A 21,553-nucleotide genomic window follows, 5' to 3' on the forward strand; every position below is an offset into this window, starting at 1 on the left:
TATCATTCACACAAGTCTACCAGAGGTCTAAGATTCTATTTTATATAGTTGCTTAGGGACATAGGCTGCTGGAGGTCTCTGGTCAATATAACATGAGAAGGAAGAGTTGAAGAACCATACACTAAAATTTAAATTCTTCAGAATGAAAGTGCTGCCTAGTTTTACTCACAGGATATTGACCAGCATCACTAAGCTGGCCTAGTAGCTGTAAAATCACAGTACTTGAGGAGTATGATGGCATGTATATTAAGTGATAAATAGTTTTGCTATAGAAGAAAGGTCAAATTTTTACGTGAATTCTTCTTTGCATGACACTTTTTAAATTACACTTTTTAATAGAAAGTTTAATGTCGTATAATTGATGCATCTGACCAGTAAAGATGTTTATAAAATGAGTTTTTATATCATACTTAAATTTTTTGTGTATGCTCATTTGTAAGCAAGAAGGGGGGAAAGAGGATCAATATATTCTTCTGTTTTCCATTATTCGTATAAATGGTAAATTGCCAGTTTCCATTTTCCAAACAATCAAAACTACTTAGCGTTTGACCACAAAGTGAGATTTTACAGTGTGTTTTATAGTAATAAGTTGCTACTGTGAAAAGTCCCAGTATATTTTGCAAACAGCTGGAGTGATTGCTGGAGTCTTTGCTTAGAAATTTCTTGATCTCAGCTTTTGCTTTTCTCCCCTTCAGAAATGCTAGCATTGTAGTGATTAAAGAAAAAAATCTGTAACATGATAAAATGGGCTGTGGGTTTTATTTAGGCTATTTTATGTCTTTCAGGGGCATAAATTAATTATGGAATGAATTTAGAGCAGCAGTGGCAGAGATTGTTACTGTGCTTTTGCATTCTTAGAAACATCAGATAGGATATATTATGGGCAGATTATCAAATCCAAACAGATTATCTCAATTTAGTTTAATTACACATTCACTTAAATGCATAGAACAATAAAAACCAAAAAGAGGATGAGAGTTTGTCCTTTATAAAAATTTAAAAACAAAATGGAAAAAAAAAATATCATGGGCAGTATCCTGTAAAGTATTGGGTAAGCCTTGATATTTTTTGTATGTGTGTTTAATTATACTAGTTGTTTTCTTTCGGGCTGACAGTTCGGTTGCTATTGGTTTTGTGTTTGGATTTTTTTAATCCCCAGGAAAGAAGTATCTGGTTATAGGAACTGTTGCTTTTCCCTTTGCAAACCCAAATGACAGTGGCGTTGTTTGAGCAAATAATGCTGTGTTGATTGCCCAAATTTTGTATTAGCTTTTCTTAAGTGAATGAGTTTATATATTCTTATCATGAACTTGCACTAATTCCTGTATTTAATTATTATAGCAATGACTTCTTTTTTTTCTCTAGAAAATTACTTATAAAAAGGTTTTAAACTTTAGTTTTCTTAAGAGCGTGATGGTTCTTAGTGCTTTATAGCTATGATTTCCAAATGTAAGTTTTAAGTTCTTTAACCTAAAAAAATGATCACGAGGCAGTGGTGATGAAGGTAGTTCAGGCTGCTCTGAAGGACTTGGGAAAAAAGAAAGCTCCGGGATTTGATGAAACACCAATTGGCGTATTTCAACAAACAGATGCTGCCCAACAAATGTGCTCACCAGGTTGTGCCAAGAAATCTGGAGGACAACTACCTGACCAACTGATTGGAAGAGATCCATATTTATTCCCATTCCAAAAAAAGGTGACTCAACAGAGTGTGGAAATTATCCAGCAATATTGCTAATATCACACGCAAGGAAAATCCTGCTGAAGGTTACCCCAAAATGACTGGAACTGTACTTCAACAGATAACTACCAGAAATGCAAGCTGGGTTTAGAAGAGGTCCTGTCACTACAGACATTATTGCCACTGTCAGATAGATCTTGGTAGAAAGCAAAGACTACCAGAGCAGTGTAGCTGTGTTTAACTGTGCAAAGGCATTTGACTTTGTGGATCGCACAAATTGTAGCTAACTTGAGGAAAATGGGAATTCCAGAATACTTGATTGTGCTTATATGAAACCTGTACTTGAACCAGGAAGCGGTTCTCAGAACAGAGCAAGGAAACACTGCAAAATCCTAGCCTCATAGAGACCCTATGTGCAGCAGCTCTGAATCCTACCCTGAGCCAGTGTCACAGACTCAGACACACCTACCTGCATTGCTCTAATTACCTTATCAATCCATCTTATCGGAGGTCTTCCTCTCCTATGCTGTGTCTCCACCCTTCCAAGCATGATGTCCTTCTATAAGGACCAGTCCCTTCTGGCTACATGCCAAACTATGTAAGATGTACAGATTTTAATTTCCACACTCTGTTGAGTCACCTTTTTTTGGGATGGGAATAAATAAATATGGATCTCTTCCAATCAGTTGGTCAGGTAGTTGTCCTCCAGATTTCTTGGCACAACCTGGTGAGCACATTTGTTGGGCAGCATCTGTTTGTTGAAATACGCCAAAATCAGGAAAGGAGTATGTCAGGTATGCGTCCTGTCTCCATACCTTTTCAATCTATATGCAAAACAGATCATTCATTTGGGAGGCTAGGCTTTATGAAGAGGAATGTCACATCAAGAATGGAGGAAGACTCATCAACCAACAACTTATGTTATGCAAATGGCAAAACCTTGCTTGCTGAAACTGAGGAAGACCTGACGTGTTTGCTGCAGAAGGTCAAGGACTGTAGTCTTCAATATGGATTGAAGCTTAACACCAAGAAGACAAAGATTCTCACCACTAGGCCAGTTGGCAGCACCACGATAGATGGAGAAGGGATTGAAGTTGTTATCAATTACAGCTTGCTTGGCTCCACAGTCAATGCTTTTGGCACCAGCAAGTCAGGAAATCAAAAGAAAATCTAAATCTAAAAATCTAAAATCTAAAATCAAAAATCACTAGGAAAATCTGCTCTCGAGAACCTCCCCAGAGTACTGAGAAGCAACAATATCAGGCCATGGTCTTTGCAGTTACTTATTATGCATCAGAGAGCTGGACAGTGACCAAGGATGATAGAAGAATTGATGCCTTTGAGTTGTGGTGCTGGAATAAAGTCTTGAACATACCATGGACTGCCAAGAAAACAAATAGGTCTGTCTTAGAGTAAAGCCAAGTTTCTCTTTGGAGGCTAGGATTTTGAAGCTCCATCTTACATAGTTTGGCATGTAGCCAGAAGGGACTGGTCCTTATAGAAGGACATCATGCTTGGAAGGGTGGAGACACAGCATAGGAGAGGAAGACCTCCGATAAGATGGATTGATAAGGTAATTAGAGCAATGCAGGTAGGTGTGTCTGAGTCTGTGACACTGGCTCAGGGTAGGATTCAGAGCTGCTGCACATAGGGTCTCTATGAGTTGCAGGTGACTTGATGACAATAACAACAACAACAACATAAGGTATATAATAGAGCATTTTCTCCTGTTTTAAAAAACTTGACGCTCATGCCTAACAAAACAACTGTGTCCACCTGAGGACATGAACATTAAATTAACGTTCTCCAGACACTTATTTTGTAAGGTAACTTCATTATATTTTGTTGTGATCCATTGTGCAAGTGTTAGGTTAATTACTTGAAATCCAGATTTGCTTGTTGAAGATTTTTTTTTTAATTTACATTTTCTATTAGTTACAAAATTAGAACACATTGTTTTTCTTTCAATTTCCCTCATCCTCCCACCATCAAGTTGTACAACCTCATGATTAATCCCCCCTCCCCTGCACATTCTCATCCCTCTGCTTCCAACCTCTTCCACCCCTCTTGGGTCCTTATACTCATTCTACAATAATGGTTTTATACAATATTTATCCTTGTGGGACTGAGTTCACTTAGCATAGTGCTCTCCAGTCCCTCCCAAGTTTCATTTTCATTTTGAAGCACATCAGAGTCATTATTCATTACACCTTTTGATCTTCTTTCTGGGCATTTATTTTTTTATTATCTCCCTTAACAATGGAAAACCCATTTTTGTCTTACTAATGTGCAACCCAGTATGTATCGCTCTTTTGCTTGAGTTTATAGAATATAGAGTTGAATTTTTAAATCCATCTGCCCTTAACATTCCTGCACTATTTAAAATTTATCCCATTCCCCACCCCATTTTCTCTGTCCAGAGAGCAACTTGATTTCTTTATCTAGCAGTGATTGCTGTTGTTGTGCTTTAATCTCCCTTCTTTCTCCATTTGGAACAATATGCAATATGTGAAGGGACGTTTAATGTTCCAGTGGATATCGTAAGAGGATGTGGAAAAGTTAAGCAGGGAGCATTCTTCATTACAGAATCTCTCCAGTTACCAGATTGCCCTCAATCACAGGGGTAGTACCTTAGCTAAAGCTTCATCTACATCATTGCATTTATTTTAAAGCTTGTCATTTAAAAACTATAAAACCAAATATTTAAAAGCACTCTGGGTGTTTACTTTGCTGAGTCTCACTGTTGATTTTGTTGTTTTATGGAATGCTGTAGAGGAGTCCATTGTTAATCACATCCTAACCCTATAAAATATGTAACAAGCTGCCGAACAGAATGATGAAAGTAGACAGAGAACAGAGTTTCATTTGAATTCATGCAAATGTAGAGGTTTCCCAGAAAGCCATTTTTAAAGTATGAGCTACATTTTGAAAATAAAACAAAGAATAACGCCTTGGAGTAGAAATCTGTAATGAAACCCATAATAGCTAAAGAGTACAATAAATTCTGCAGGGAGAGCTTTCCATTTTCTGTTCCTTTTCAAATTCTAATACTAAACTCTATTAGTAGTCAGTATAAAATAATGAGACATGAAGCCCTGCTGGTGTAAAACTATTACTAATCTGTTACTTTGCATAAATTTTCACTCAAACGATTGTCTGTGGTCTTCTTATGAAGGACCTGTTATACGCTTTCCAGCTAAACAGATGAGACCTATTAACCATCTTCTTTGAATGAATGGTGCTGGAATTTGCAGGCAGTGCACTTTTTACAAGTTGAGAAAAGAAAGAGATACAATGCAAGGAACATGAGAGTATTTACTTCAGTCAAAGATCAGTTATTCTTAAATGAATTGACGTTCTTATTGTCACATTAAAGCAAGATGGAAAGCATTCTTACTTTGTTTTTAAGGTAATTTTATTAAAACAGGGTCACTTACCTGTATCTAGGTTATGTAATTGTTATACTTTAAATAATTCTAACTGGAAATTCTCCATTTCTTTCTTTACAGATTCTGATCATATTCTTGTCTTTCTTATTTCAGTTCATGACACTCTGCCCCTTTTTTCCCCCTTGGTCACACAGTTTGTAATTTAAGTCAGCCTTGGTTCTTTTCTCTTACTTCATATATTTTAAGCAGTGCCAACATTTTTTATTCATCTTTCATAACTTCTCTTATATCTATCTCTTTTCCCCCATTGCCATTGCCAACATCCTGGTGCAGGCTGTTATGGCTTCATTCCTAAATTATTACATCTCTAATTGGTTTCCCAACCTCCAGTTAATTCCCTTCCAATACATCTTCACATTACCATTAGATTTATCTTTTTAAAACATAGCTCCTCTTGAACTTACCAATTTGAAAGTTTGGAAATGATTGCAATAATAATTCAAGCCTATTAGTGTTATTAAGGGTATAGTATAGTGGTATATTGACTTTGGAGCCAAATAGGCATGACTTAGAATCCTAGATTATCTTTTAGTAGTGGTTGTGACCATGGGAAGTGAATTCCCTATCCTTTTTTGGGCCTTGGGTTGCTATCTGATAATAGTTGTTATTTGGTGCCATTGATTGACTACAACTTTTTAGCAACTCAGTGAGCAACAGATTGAGACTAATACCATCGAGTAACCACAATACGTAGCTGCCTGTCTTTGAGGAGTCAACAGATGATTTGTAATACTAGTAAAAGTATTGCTCCCGTTATTATTATCGATGGAACAAAATGCAGAAAGTCCAGGGTGTGTGGAAGCTTGGGAATACAGTCAGTTAGAAAACATGGGTGGAAAGAGCCCTTCGTCATTGGCAGATATTCCTGAAAGACTGGGATTCTTAAAAAAAATTTTGTACAGTTTACTTTTAAAATAGGTTTTGATTTTTTTCTCCTGAAATAGACCACCCTCTTTTTCCCTTTCCTGTAAAACATAGCAGATAAGATTTCTTTACAAGCCTTAGGATCAAAGGCCATTTTTCTTGATAATTAGAAACTTAATGCTGACTTTGCAGATTGCAGTTTCATATATTGTAGTAGATGCCAGGTGGGAATGAAAAGAGGGCTGAATGTAAAAGAAATTATCGAGGGTGAATCAAGAGACCTTGGCAACCAATGCCAGAAATATATTGTGGTAGGAAAGTGGAGGTAGACAGTTGGTAGATTTTTTTTTATATATAATATGTGAATCTTCAATTAATAGGTTTAGGGTGAAAAGAGGAATTAAACAGAAGGCAGCAGGGGCAAGGTCAAGCTTTTCCACCCCACTGTATTGCTGTTAGCCTCTATCAGTTAGCTCTTGACTTCTGGCTTCCCAGCCCATGGTGACTTTGTGCAAAACAGAATGATATGCTCCACAATCATGAATGTCGCTGTGATTATAACCACAGAAAGAAGACACTTAAATACCAGTGCTCAGGATAAGTATGGAAGCCAGGACCCAATAAGGTAAAAAGGACTTAGTTATACTGTAGTCTTAAATGGCACTTGCACTTTTTCCTGGGCACAGTATTTTAGGGTGTAGTCACCACCCTGCATTTCAGGGAAGAAATGGAGTCTGCTAGATTGAAATTGTTAACAATTTCTTCTTTCTTGGATTTGCAGTCAACACCCTTGGTTTTAGCAGTCGGGAAACCAGGAAATTTATTGCATTGGGCAAGTCCACTGTCAGGGACCTCTTCAAAGTACTGAGGAGCTATGACAGCATTTTGAAGACTAAGGTATGCCTGAATCAGACCATGAGACTTTGAGTTACTTACTATGCATCTGAGAACTAGACAAAGAATAAGGATGACAGAAGAAAAATGGATGCTCTGGAATTGTGGTGTTTGAGAAGAGTACTGAATAGCTCACAATAACAGATAGGTCTTGGAAAAAGAGCAACCAAAATGCTCCTTGTAAGTAAAGCAATATACTTTGGCCATATTGCCAGAAGAGACTAGCCCTTTATGCTTGGAAAGGTCAGTGAAGGATAGAATGAAATAGATTGACATGATGTTAGCAGCAGTGGGCTCAAGTGTGTCAGAGATGATGAGGATGGCACAGGATACAACAGGGTTCAGATCTCTTGTTCTTAGAGCTGCTATGAGTCATAGTCAATGGCACTTAACAACAACAGTTCTTTTGTATCTTTTCACAACTCTTGATTATTGAATGTAATGAGAAATTGGAGCTATTTACAAAACATGTTTGATTCTTATGTTTAAAACTAGTGAGCATTTTAAGAAGTGGTGGCAAGCATTAGGTATTTGCAGCCAAGTCAAATGTTGTATGGCTTAAAAGTCCAAAAAGAAAATGGGTGCTGGCCATCAGCCCTTTTGATTTAAATTTTTTCAAGTATTCTCATCTGTCTTTTTAAAGATGTCTTACTGGCACTGTAGTTAAAATGCTTGACCGGTAACTGACAGGATGGTGCTTTCAATCCATGGATGTTCAACAGGAGAAACATGTTTTTGGTAAAGGTTATAGCCTTGGGACCCGCATGGGGAAGTTCTACTCTATCCAGCAGGGTTGCTGTGACTCAAAATCATCTCAAAGGGGTGGGTGGGTGGGTGGGAGGGGTTGTCTATATATAAAATGAGGAATGAAACATAGACCATTCCTTCCCTTAGATTATTAAAATCAGTCAGTCTCCTCCTAGCTGTCAAGTCGGTTCCGGTTCATGGTGACTCTCTATCAGTTTTCTGAAACTAAATCTTTAGGGGAAGAGACTACATGTTTTTTCCCAAGGATCAGCTGGCAGATTCAAATTGCCAACCTTTAATTTAGCACCCTACTGTGTCACACACAGCTGATTCTTATAGGAGGACTCCTTATTTATAGTCTACGAGCATATATTAGTTTTGTTATGTGCCTTTGAGTCGGAACCGACCTAAAACCAACCCTCTAGTGGGTTTCAGAGGCTGTAAATCACATGGGAGGAGATTGCCCATCTTTGTCATAGGGAGCATCTGGTGGATTTGACCTGAATGCTTTTGAGTTGGCAGCACAACTCCTTACCACTAGTCCATCAGAGCATATATAGGTAACTGCACTTTGCAGTAACACATTTTATTGATGTGGAATTTAGGGTAATTAGGGATGATAGAAAATCAGGAAAGAAAGACTTTTTGGGTTGTTTGTTGGGTAGATTTTTAATGAACAAAGGGCTTGATGGAATTTAAGTGAATAATTGCTGATAGAGGCAGCAAAAATAATCGAAGAGGGGAAACCTTTTGGACAACCAGGTCATGTTACAGAACAAGTGATAGATGTTTCAAGATGCCACCTGTTGTAGTGCTCAGTCTCAAATATTAGTATCATCGAAAGCAGCTGGTTTAAATGCATATTCTTAGGCATTACACTTGAGTAGATAAAAACTACAGCATGCAATATAGATTACATCTCAACATCAAGAGAACAAAAGTCCTCACCATTGGATCAACAGGCTACAGCATAATAGATGGAAAAATGAAGTTGTCAACGATTTCATTTTACTTGAATCCACATCAGCATCCACATTAGCAGCAGTCAAGGACCTCAAAAGACTTGCTGCCTTGGGAAAATCTGTGCTTAAGGGCCTCTCCTAAGTACTAGACAGGATATCTATTTAAAGATTAACGTATACATGATCTGAGCCATAGTAATTTCAGTTGCTTCACATGTATCTGAATGTTGGGTAGTGAATAAGGAAAACCAAAGAGGAACTGATACCTTTTAATTGTGATATTAATAGTCTAGCGTGGACTGCCTAAAGAACCAAAAAGTCTGTCTTGGGGAGGTGCATCCGGGATGCTTCTTCAAAGGGAATAGTGAAACTTCACCTCACATCCTTTGGGCATGTTGTCAGGAGAGGCCTGCTCTTCAGAATCTTCATGCTGGCAAAGGCAGTGAGAGTCAATGAGAGAGAGGCAGACTGTGGATAAGATAGATTTACAGTGACCGGAACAGCAGACGCCACCATGTCACAGTTTGTGAAGATGGTGCAGGATAAAGCACAGCTGTTCATAAAGATCTCTGTGAGTGGTAGTTGATTCGATGGCACAAAGCTCTGGTGCCTTAGTGGTAAAAAGCTGCACTGCAATCCCAAAGGCACACAGTTCGAATGCACCAGCTGCTATGCAGAAGGATGGGCAGTCTTCTTCCTTGTGCCTTCGAAAACTCACTGAAGGGACAGCTGAGTCAGTTCCGACTTGATGGCAGGTAACGATAGCAAGAACACCTGAGTTCAATGGCATAGCCCATAGAGAATTATGCTGCTAACCCAGAAGTGGCACCTGTTTTGGCAGTTTGAAGGCACCAGCAGCTCGATAGGAGAAATAGAGGGGTTGGAAAGTCAACTCTTAACTCAGTTCTGACGCAGAGGGGTTGAGCTTAGTTAACATCTGAGCTGCAAATTCTAGGGTGGTCCAAGAATTTGCGTTATTTTCTGAATTTACCTTTTTAATAAATTGTCAAATGCTGCGAAACCAGTTCAACCTCCTGAAATAAAATACTTTCCTGTCCTATGCCAGCCTCACAGGTGTTGCTATTTCAGGCCGTTGTTGCAGCCTATTGTTAATTCAGCTCATTGAAGTTCCTCTTGTTTTTCACTGACCACGACCACCTGCTTTTTCAGGCATGATATTCTTCAGGAACTGTCCCTTCCTGATACCTGTCCACATTATTTGAGACCTACTGAGCCTGATGATTCTAACTCCATTTGCCCTTGAGCTACACTTAGGTCCTCTCCTAAGTGTTCAGTTGATACTTATATCCCTTTTAAGCATTTTTGCTAAGTGGTTATGTACCCCTTGCATAAACTGAGACTTTGTCTTTTTAGATAGCCTATTCTGTCTTTGACCAGCCTTGCTGGCTAGAAAGGGTGTTCTTTTTTCCCTCCCCTTTTATTGGGCTGAAACGTTATTGTGTGTTTTCTTTTATCCATTGATTTTAACCCTCCATGTTTAAGGCCACAAAAAACTGTACTCAGCCTTTTCTCATGTGAGAGCCCTTCTAGTATTAGAAGGCCTCTTTCCTATAGGGTGAACATACCCAGTTCTTCATTTGGTTTGATTTTGAGTCTTTTCCTTGGCCTTGACGCTTGCCTTTGAATGCACTATGTTTTTCTCTAACCTTTGTAAAGCGTAGCACTCAGAACTAAGCACTGTTACTGCATGATCTCTGACTTGTGAATGAATAGTATCCAGATGGGCTGTGTGGTTTTGCCAATTATTTCCTCATATGGTCTTCATAAATATTATAATGGAAACATAGGAACAAAGGGTTGATTAGAATAACCTTTATTAAGAGATTATATGCCACTGAGAAAAGAGAGGATGGGAGCTGGCTTGTAATGTGCTTCGTAGTTGTCAGGCATTAAATTTTGGAAATGGAGTAGCATGAGCTGGAATACTGTCCTTGTCTTCCTACTCGCCCCCCACAGCCCGCCTTTACATTTTTACTTACAAAAATCATTGTCTCCTATTCCTCCTCTTAGGCCTCACAGTTCTCCTCCTTTATTTTTTGCTTCCTTTCTCTCTTACATATTAAAGAATTTTGCCTATTTCAGGTTAGAGAGCTTATCTGTACTTTTATCTGATTCCTGGTATTTGTAGATGGGCAGCATATGATACAGACCTGAAGAGTTTTGTTTGCAGAGAAGGGACTTTGACTGGGAAACAGAACAAAGGGAGCTATTTCTATCCCTTGATATACCCTGATTGTAAGAGCAGATTTTTAGGCTTGGACACCGGGGTTAGTTAACCAGCACTACAGTGGAACAAGCGGAATTTAAATCAGAAATTGCTTCTGTGGAGAGTTATGTAAATGTTGGTCTTAGGGTTTGTTTTAAAGCTATTAAACCAGGACTAAAGAATGTTCCCTTAACTTCCTGCAGGCTCCATTCTTCTATGGCTACAATTTTTAATTTGGTTTTTGTATCCTCTCAACTTTTTTTACTTTCCCCCTTAAAAAAGTTGGAATGTCAATGTTTCAAGTTACAAAGCTTCTCCAACATGGTAGGTCAACTATATAACCTTCCACCAAGATGGGTCTGGTGGGGAGGGAAAAAGCAAATTGCACTGTTTTATTTTCCCAAGGCAGTGCTATATTAATTTTTCATGTTTTGCAACCTTAATTACTCAGAAAATAGGCCTAGTAACTAGATATTTCAAGTCAAAATACACCATGATTAGAAAGTCTGTTCTGAAAAGCTTGGAAGAACTCTAGAAGTCCTAATCCACAGTATAAACAGTCCTCCAAGCATCCTGAAAAACCTAGCACCAGGAGAGAATAAAATAGATGAATGGGACCTTCTAAGAATCAAATCCTTATTCACATCAAAAAACTTCTCTAACAGAGTAAAAAGGAAAGCCATAGACTGGGAAAAATATTTGGTAATGACATTTCTGATATCTGTTACCTGATTTTACATCTAGAATTTACAGAATACTCCAGCACCTCAACAGTATGTGATGAATGAATGGAAATCCAAGTTTTCTATAAACTTTTGTTAAAATCACAATAGACACACACACACAGTTGTGTACTGTTGAGTTGGAACCAACCTATAGCTGACCCTCTGACAGTTTTCAAAAGCAGTCAGTTGTGTGGGAGATTGCTCATCCTTCTCCCATGGAGCAGCTGGTGGCTTTGAACTGCATGCCTCCGTGATTGCAGCATAGATTCTTACCACTAGGCCACTATGTGGATATTTATGATGTTTAAGGTTACTTTTTATTTGCTGCATCTTTTGTTTGTTGCTTGTTATCCTGGGTGATTGAAAAGTCCCTGGAGTCTCTTCCGATCTCTCTGATTCCAAAATTGACAGATAAATTATAGCAAATTGCCACATACACTGGCTTAAGTTCTTTATCTCCAGTTGGTGGGTCATATATACTTCCATGAGAGGAGAAGGATTTTTCTAGAGCATTCACTGTGCTACAGCATTTTGTCTCAGTGCCAGTAAACTTGTTCAAAGTCTGGTATGTTTTCATGTGTTTGCTGAGGGGAGGAGAGGGAACCTATAGTTTTTGTATGCTTGGCAAAAAATCTGAGCAGTTCTTTTATGAGTTGTAAATTATCATTTACACTTGATTGTGCTTATGTGAAACCTACACTTGGACCAGGAAGCATTCCTTAGAACACAGCAGGGAAACATTGCATTGTTCAAAATCAAGAGAGGAGGCCATCAGGGATGCATCCTGTCTCCATACCTTTTCAATCTATATGTAGAATAAATCATTCAGGAAGGAAGGCTTTATGAGAAGGAATGTGGCATCAGGATTCGAGGAAGACTCATGCAGATAACACAGCCATGCTTGCTGAAACTGAAGAAGACCTGACATGTTTGCTGCAGAAGGTCAAGGACTGTAGTCTTCAATATGAATTGAAGCTTAACATCAAGAAGACAAAGATTCTCACCACTGGACCAATTGGCAGCACCATGATAGATGGAGAAGAGATTGAGGTTGTTAGCAGTTACAATTTGCTCAGCACCACAATCAATACTCTTAACACCAGCAGTCAGGAAATCAAAATACGAATTGCAGTCTCCTGTCAGGGACCTCTCCAGAGTGCTGAAAATCAACAATGTCAGTCTAGAGACTAAGGTGTGCCTCTTCCAAGCCATGGTCTTCGTAATTACTTGTTATGCTTCAGAGAGTTGGACAATGACTAAGGCTGACAGATGAATCAATGCCTTCAAGTTGTGGTGCTGGAAAAGAGTTTTGAACATACTACTCTGGACTGCCAAGAAAACAGATAGATCTGTCTTGGAGGTGAAACCAAGTATGTCCTTGGAAGCTAGGATTTTGAAGCTCCATCTCACATATTTTGGGCTCATGGCCAGGAGATACCTTGGAGAAGGACATCATGCTTAGAAGGGTGGAAGGATAGTGCAGGAGAGGAAGACCCCGAATGAGATGGATTGATACAGTGACTGGGGCAATGGGGGTTGGTGTATCGGAATTAGTGAGACTGGCTCCAGATAAGGAAGGGTTCAGAGCTAGTGTACATAGGGTCACTATGGGTCACAGGTGACTCAATGGCACATCACAACAACAACAGCAACAACAATATATTATCATTAATGGAGAAGAAAATGTGAATTACACTAGGAAAGATTATTTTGCTTTGTTTAAATAAGGAGCTTTTGAAGAGCAGTCAATCTTTCTAGGCAGATACATAGGATTTTTGCCTGCTCAGGGCGATCTAGTTTTGTGTGTGTGCACAGAGTTTTACTTTAAGATTTCCAGTTTGTGTTGGAGTGACTGATTCTACTCTGCCTCCCTATTTAGTATGGTGGTGGTGGTCTGTGCTGTCAAATATGACTCATAGTGAACCTGTGAACACAGATCTGAACTCTGCTCGATCCTGTGCTGTCCTTACATCCCCCACACATTTGAGACCATTGCCGCAGACACTATGTCCGTCCGTCTCACTAAAGATCTTTCTCTCCTTCCCTGACCTTTCCAAGCATGATGTCCTTTTCCAAGAAATAGCCTTTCCTAACAACATACCCAAATTTTGTGAGACAAATCTTTATCAACTTTGCCTCCAAGGCACATCCTGATTGAACTTTCTTCAAAACGTATCTGTTTGTTCTTTTGCCAGTCCATGGGATAGTTAGCAGTCCTTTCAAATTTTTCTTCTGTTATCCTTACACATTGTTCAACTCTCAGATCATAGCTGGTAACTAGAAAGACTGCGGCCTGAATCAGACACACCTTCATCTTCAAGCTAACATCATTGCTCTTCAAGACTACAGAGAAAGCCTTAGCAGCAAACTTTCCCAATTCTATACATCTGATACCAAAGATGTAGACTGTGGATCCAAGCAAAATGAAATTGTTCACAATTTCAATCTTTTCTCCATCCATCATGATGTTGCCTATTGGCCCAGCAGTGAGAATTTTTTGTTTTCTTAATATTGAGATGTAATCTATTTTGAAGGCTATAATCCTTGATCTTCTGCATCAAGCACTTTGGATCCTGTTCACACTCAGCAGGCTAAGTTGTGTCATTGACATCCTGCAGGTTGTTGATAAGCCTTCCTCCAATCCTGATGCCATGCTCTTCTTCATTACTGAAGAAAGAATACAGACCTGATATGCACTTTTCTTGAATTTAAACCATGTAATGTTTCCTTGATTTATTTGGATAACAGCTTCTTAGGCTAGGTACAAATTTTATATAGTAAACATTTATATCATTTAGTGTTAATGTAGGAAATATTTGGGTGTCAAAGATACCTGTGTTCAAGTATACCTGTATAATTGTTGTTAAGCCTCAATACCTGTGTCTATAATATATGACTGATACTAGACCCTACCTCCTAGAATTTTTGTCAGGATTAAATGAAATCATCAATATAAAGTTAGTATCTAGTGGTATGATTAATTAGACTTTTCCATGAAAACAAAGGCCATTTTAGAGTCCTCTGGTGGAGATTGACACTTTTCTTCTAAGTGGTATAACACTGGTCTGTCCATTTGCTAGTAACTTGTGGTTGCTGTGATACTAAACACTGTGACACTGATGTGTCAAATGCGATAATGGTTACCCATGGTGGACAGTGTTTAGTGAAAATCCCTGATTAAAACAAACTTGGAAGCAGGAGTGGCATCCAGTTCCGAACCAGCTTGCCTCCAAAAACTCTATGAACTTGGAGAAACGATGAAAGTTATACAAGTGTTCAGGTCTTTCGTTCATAGGATCTCTGTGAGTCTTCTACAACTCGACAGCACTTAACAACAGCAACAACAATGAAAAGGATGTAATAAGTTTAAAGAGAATACTTTTGTATGGCTAGTCTATTGTGATAGTTTCTACTGACTTCAGTGTAATGTGCCTCCAGTTAGGAAAATAATTTTCTGCTAAAAAAGAAGATGAGTTATCTGAGGTATGGAAAAATCACTGTTACATTGTGTTGCTTTTTCTTCTGCTTTTATCTTTTACTCTTGGGTAAAGCATGTGAAAACATAGGAATGAAACAAATGTGAACAGCTAGAATGCACATATTGGAAGGTTGAGCTAGGGAAGAATCACTTTCTCCTTACTGAGAAACATGAACATCCTAATTTATAGCATTTCATATATTTACTTTTCTGTTTATCAAACTCTTTGCCGTTGTGTCATAACTGCCTCATATCTGACCTTCCAGCAGATTTTCAGAAACTGTAAATCTCAAAAAAGGAGATTCCTCATATTTCTCCCTTGGAGCACCTGGCAGATTATTATCACCTACCTTTGGGTTGGCAAAGCAACTCCCTATTGACTAGGCTACCAGAGATCCCTTCTATGTAGAGTGGATGTTCATACATAGTATCTAATTTTTTATGTCTGTTGATATCCCTCACTGACATCTGAAGCTTTGTTTTATATTAAACCAAAAGAGGAGTGCTGTCTACTCTTTCTTAAGAAATTGTTCCTATGGCCCTTTGTGTCAGAGGGACAAATCACCACATTTCTCTTGTCTCCTAAGTCAGTAAGTATGATTCTGTATAACTTGGACTGCTTCCAATGTTCCAGAAAAGCAAAGATGATGTGGAAGAAGCAATTTTTGATACGTACACTTCTTACTTATTGATTATCTTGTTACCCTGCATTTTGCATTTATGTTAGTAATAACAGCCTTGACTATTTTGAACATTATTAACAGTGTACATCCAGCAGTGATGATGAAAACTCACCTAAGGGTTGAGAGTAATGCTGGCTGTGAAGGCTAGGGAGTTTATGTGTTAACTTGGCCGGGGTATGATTTTTCAGTGTTTGGTAGTTAATGGAATGATTTAATTTGGTAGTTATATAATGATACATTTCCCCTCCATTTTATGATCTGTTGTTATCATCTTCCATTTTCTCATAATGCCAATTTTCACATAACAACCTGGTCTTTGGAACCTAGCTGTTTTGATAAGTGAAGAGTGTGTGTACTTATGGGTTCACTTGCATAAATGACTCTTATACTTTATTTCCTCCCACTTTCCTTTTTCATGATAAAGAAACATATACAGTTAAAGTTCTAAAAACAACATCGCAGTAGGGATGGATTTCTTTTTCTGGTCTAGGTATTCAGTACTATTGTCTTTATTTTATATGTAGTATAAGATACTCTTATCATGAAACAAACTTAAATTTATTACAAACTAAATTTTACTAAAAACTTTCTGGACGACCTGCTTTAGGAATATACCAGACTGAGCTATACATGGGGTTATTTGGGTCCTGGTGGTCTAGTCCACAGGGAGTCACCCTACTACCTTGAAGGCCACAGCTCCCTATCCATTTGGTTCCAGCAGCAGCTCAGGGGGAGAAGGATGGGCCGTCTCCTGAGGTGGAATTACTGGCCTCTGAAACCTGCTGAAGGGCCATCTGTAAGTTACTTCTGACTCAACAGCAGTTAGTTTTTTGGATTGTTAAACATTTCCATCCAGGTGAGCTATTCTCTTTTGCTATGATTTTACCTGATTCCTTTAAAAAATGCATATTTCTTGTTTTCTTTTGGGGGAATTTTCAGGAGGAAATCATGATTAACAGAGTTGCTTTGCAGCCAGACTGCCTGCATTATCTCTCAGTACTGTACTTTTTAGTCATATACAAACTGGAGTATTCATAGGCTATTGTCAGGAATAATTAGGTAATATATGTAAAGCACTTAGAGAATAGTATCTGGCATATAGTAAAAACTTATTAAATGTTAACTGTTACAGCCTCCTCTATATCTCCTAGGACATAGGTTATGAGTTTTCCTCTTGGAAACTGTCTGTAGCATCTAATAAAGGATTCTGTGTTCCAAAACTTCCTGTAGTGCCCTACTGCACACTGCCCTCCACCAAATTGGGGGGTGGGGGAAGAGAGCGAGAGAGGAGGAGGAGAAGGAGAAGAAATAGATAGACAGATAGATTAAAAATCAGAGAAATTGGCGAAGAAGCAGGAAAAACTGATGCGTTCAAAGGAATAACTACCACCGAGAGTGAAAGGCAGCCTTTCAGCTGGTCTTTTCCAGGTGTAGGCTGCCCTGGCTGGGGATCCCACAGCATCTTGGGCCTGGCAGCATTTCTGTATTCTTTAGAAATTTCTCTTTGACCTTAGTGATGTCTCTGAATTCTGTCAAGTAGTAGTATTTACCTGTGGGGTTAGACAGTCCTGTACCTTCCCAACTTTGCCGTAGAGAAGAGGCGTTACTGGGAAATACACAATAATATGGATTCTATTTTCTTATAGGAAAAATGCACATGTAAATTAGGACTTAGTATCAAATTCTAGATTTAACCAGTACTACATTGGAAAAGTCAACAAAACAAGTGAAAATATCTTTAACACACTGTCATCAAACTGGCTGTGACTCAAGGTGACCTCCTGTGTTGCAGAGTAGAAGTGCCCCACAGGATGTTCTGCTGGCCTAGTGGTAAGAAGCTGCACTGTAATCTTGAAGGCACATGGTTTGGATCTACTGGCTGTTCCAAGGGAGAAGGATGGATATTCTCCTCCTATGCGATTAACTGCTCTGAAAACCTACTGGAGGGTTAGCTACGAGATGGTTCTGACTCGACAGCGTACAAGTCTTTATGTAAGCAGATGTTTAGATTATCAGCCTCCCCAGATCACTTATGCTGTACAGAAACCTCAAATAAAATTAAGACAAACCTCATATACCCTTAAAAATACTAAAAATAACGGGATTTTAAGTTTGTAAAGGAAATTACTTAGTCTAACTTACCCACTACTTTTACAGATACTGAAAGAGGACCAGAGAGGCTAATATATTTCTAGATTTTGTGCAGATCTTCTAGCCCCTAAGCAGTATTCTGTCTATTGTATCACATGATTTCTCTTTAAAAGTTTTATGAAATATGCATAAATGTTTAATTATGTGTGACATAGAAGACTCAAATGTGTAAGTGGACTTTCAATACATTAAACAGATACCTCCATTGTAATAAATTTGACATACCTAAAATTAAAATGCTGAGTGAGTTCAACCCTTTTGGTTTTCTCACTCCAACTCCTTGCACATTTCATTATAATACTTTGCTTTGTCTTTCCAAGCTGCCTTTTGGAATCTTCTGTTCACCTCTTTAGTCTCTTGAATTCTTCCTTGTGCTTTGGCTTCTCTGTGCTCCAGTGCAATCTTCAGAGTTTCTTCTGACATCCATTTTGGTCTTTTCTTCCTCTTCTGTCTTTGCAATGACCATTTGCACTCTTCCTGCATGATACCCTTGATATCCTCCCACAACTCCTCTGGTCTTCGTTCATTCGTGTTCAAGGCCTCAAACCTGTTCTTGAGATGGTTCTGAAATTCAGGTGGGATAGACTCAAAGTTATATTTTGGTTCTCGTGGATTCGGTTTAATTTTCCTCAGCTTCAGCTTGAACTTGCATAGGAGTAGTTGGTGGTCTGTTCCACAGTTAGCTCCGGGCCTAGTTTTCACAGCTGATATTGAGCTTCTCCAGCAGTTCCTTCCACAGATGTAATCAATCTGATTCCTATGCATACCATCAGGCGTATACAGGCCAGGGTCTTTGCAATCACTTTTTTAGCATCAGAGAGCTGGACAATGACCAAAGAGGATAGAAGGAGAATTGATGCTTTTGAGCTTTGGTGTTGGAGAAGAGTACTGAAGGTGCCATGGACTGCTAAGAAAACAAACAGATTCATCCTGGAGAGGGTTAAACCGGGTGGCTCCTTGGAGGCAAGGATTCTGAGGCTTTGCTTGACATACTTTGGTCATGTTGTAAGGAGAGACCAGTCTTTGGAGAGGGACATCATGCTTGGGAGGGTGGAGGGCAGGCGCAGGAGAGGAAGGCCCTCTGGGAGATGGATTGATTTGGTGACTGGGGTAGTTGGGATGAGTGTGTCGGAGGCAGTGAGATTGGCACAGGACAGAGCAGAGTTTAGAGCTGTTGTACATAGGGGCACTATGAGTCGCAAGTGACTCAATGGCACATAACAACAACAACTCAAAATTAAAATGTTTTTTAATTTTAATTTTTTAATTTAATTTAATGTCAAAATAGCAAAATTTAACAGAACAGCAAGCAACAAATGGTGGCGAGGTTGTGGAGAAACTGGAACCCTGATTCACTGTTGGTGGGAGTGTAAAATGGTGCAACCCCTGTGGAAAGCAGTATGGCGCTTTCTCAAAAAGTTGCAAATAGAGATACCATTTGACCCAGCAATTCCACTACTGGGAATATACCCTGAAGAGACCATAGCTGACATCCAAGCAGATATATGCACACCCATGTTTATTGCAGCTTTGTTCACAATAGCAAGGAGTTGGAAACAACCTAAGTGCCCATCAACAAACGAATGGCTAGAGAAGCTGTGGTATATTCGCACAATGGAATACTATGCTGCATTAAAAAACAAGGAACTCATGCAATATTATTCAAAATGGTTGACTCTGGAGAACATTATGCTGAGTGAAATATCCCAGTCACAAAAGGACAAATATTACATGATGCCACTGTTGTAGAATGGGACTGTCCTTGGGGTTGGGGAGAGACTGAGTAAGATGGGTTCAATAATGTATACTGCACTGAAACAGAGGAGGGAGAGAACCGTTTAAAAGAGAGATATAACTGGGTATTTCTGTCATCACAGGAGACTAGAGCGAGGGCTAAATAGTGGAGGGGACCTGGGGGAGGGTTTGTAAAACAATGAAAGAATCTTTTCTTTTACTTTTCCATAATTTTTGGACTCATGTACTTATAACTTGTTAGTCAAATTTGTGTCTTCTAGGTTGCAACACCCCCATGATACATCTTCAAGGATATGAACATGTACAGCCAAGCACAATCAATAAGAGTGCATCTAAATTCCAAAATCAATCTCCATAATAGTCTATGTGTTTCCTACTGCCGAAGGGGCCCTTTAGAGTAGTGAGAGAAGATCTTCACCCTGAAACCCACAGCGTCCCTTTTCAGCAGGAAGTAGCTAAGAGAATACGCCATCCCCTTTTCCTTATGACTCAGGGTGAAGTCTCTCTCAGGGAGGAGTGATAGGGAATGGCAAAGGACACACTGACAAAGGAGATTAATCAGAACTGGCTTTGACAAGCACTGTGGCATTTGGACAAGAACAAACTGGGAGGAGGGTAGAGAGAATAGTGCAACAATGAATGAGTGGAAGCCCAAAATCTCTGTAAATGTTTATGAAAATTAATAAAATATAATTATAGGAAAGAAAAAACAAAAACACAAAATTAAAATGTTAGGAATACAAATTAAAGTATAAGAATACACTAAATAGTAAATATGAAATAATACTAATGTTGTTTTCCTTTTTACATGTGCAAATTATTTGAAAGAAGGGGTTTGATTAATTTGTCTGAGAAAATCTGAAACTTTATAGAAATATTATATTATCCTGTAGTCTATTAAATCTACTCCTAAATGGGTTTTTGCTTAATACCACATCATTTAATTTCTCTTGGGTCACCAGTTGCTTTGTCTGTTGCCAAATCTCGGGGGTCTATTCTTTGTGCTTGTCTTACTGGATCTGTCAGCAACATTTGACAGCAGTTGACCATTGCTCCTTCAGATGCATCCAGGATACCACTGTCTCCTTATTTTTCGTCTTCATCACTGTTCTTTCTGTCTGTATTCTGTCAGTTTCTCCTTGTCTCTTTACCTCTAAAATTCATGTGCCCTGGACTTAGTCCATGTCCTCTTTTCTTCTCTATTTATACTGTGCTCTTCGTGATCTCATCTACTCTCAAGGGCTCTAAACTATTCCATTGCTGTATCTCTTAAATTTATATATCCAACCTGAACTTCTCCTTTGAACTCTAGAATTATAAATTTAACTGTCAGCTCACCACCTTTGCTTGAATATCTAATAGGCTTCTGAACGTAGCCAACATGTTGGCTGTAACATAAACAAAGCCAAATAAATACCTGATCTAACTTCTGGGATTCCTGTTCTCCTACAGTATTCCATAGCTTGGTAAATGGCAATTCTGTCCATTTGCTCAGGCAGATAAAAATAATAAACCAAAAACAAAAAATGGGGGAAAGTTCATCAGAAGTGTCATCTTTCTGCTGTACCTGCCTCACCTAGTCTTTCAGTGAACACACAAAGCACACTTTTGCTTCAGGACTTGTGCTCCTGTGGTCCCCTCTGTAAGGAAAGCTTTTTCTCCAGATTGCTGGCTGACTCCTTTCCTGATCTGCGTCAGATCTTTGCACCCATATTGTTTTGTTAGTAAAAGTTGGCTTTACAATTCTTTTATAAAAGTTACCAAACACCTATCTTCTTTCCCAGTTTTCTTTTCTAAATAGCATCGACCACCACATGACGTATACTATTTAATTTATTTTGCCTTGTTTGTTTATTGATTCTCATTAAAAAGAAATATCTCAGCATCTCGAAGTGGATTTGGCACAGAATGAGCTCTCACTTTTCCTTTGTTGTTTT

At 38.8% G+C, this 21,553-nt stretch overlaps 1 protein-coding gene across 2 annotated transcripts in view; it reads left to right on the top strand.

Annotated features, from left to right (window-relative positions):
• Nucleotides 1-21,553, top strand: part of BTBD9 (BTB (POZ) domain containing 9) — a 553,349-nt gene that overhangs the window by 186,656 nt on the left and 345,140 nt on the right. The window contains exon 8 of one of the 2 annotated variants that reach the window (XM_006882021.1): nt 2,700-2,738. The exons of the other annotated variant lie outside the window; for it this stretch is intronic. Within the exon in view, the coding sequence (XP_006882083.1) occupies nt 2,700-2,738 (39 nt within the window). The remainder of the gene's footprint in view (nt 1-2,699; nt 2,739-21,553) is intronic. 2 annotated transcript variants of the gene reach the window in all.

Source organism: Elephantulus edwardii, unplaced genomic scaffold, assembly GCF_000299155.1.
Source record: "Elephantulus edwardii isolate Elephantulus edwardi_28Jun2011 unplaced genomic scaffold, EleEdw1.0 scaffold00017, whole genome shotgun sequence".
Lineage (NCBI taxonomy): Eukaryota > Metazoa > Chordata > Mammalia > Macroscelidea > Macroscelididae > Elephantulus > Elephantulus edwardii.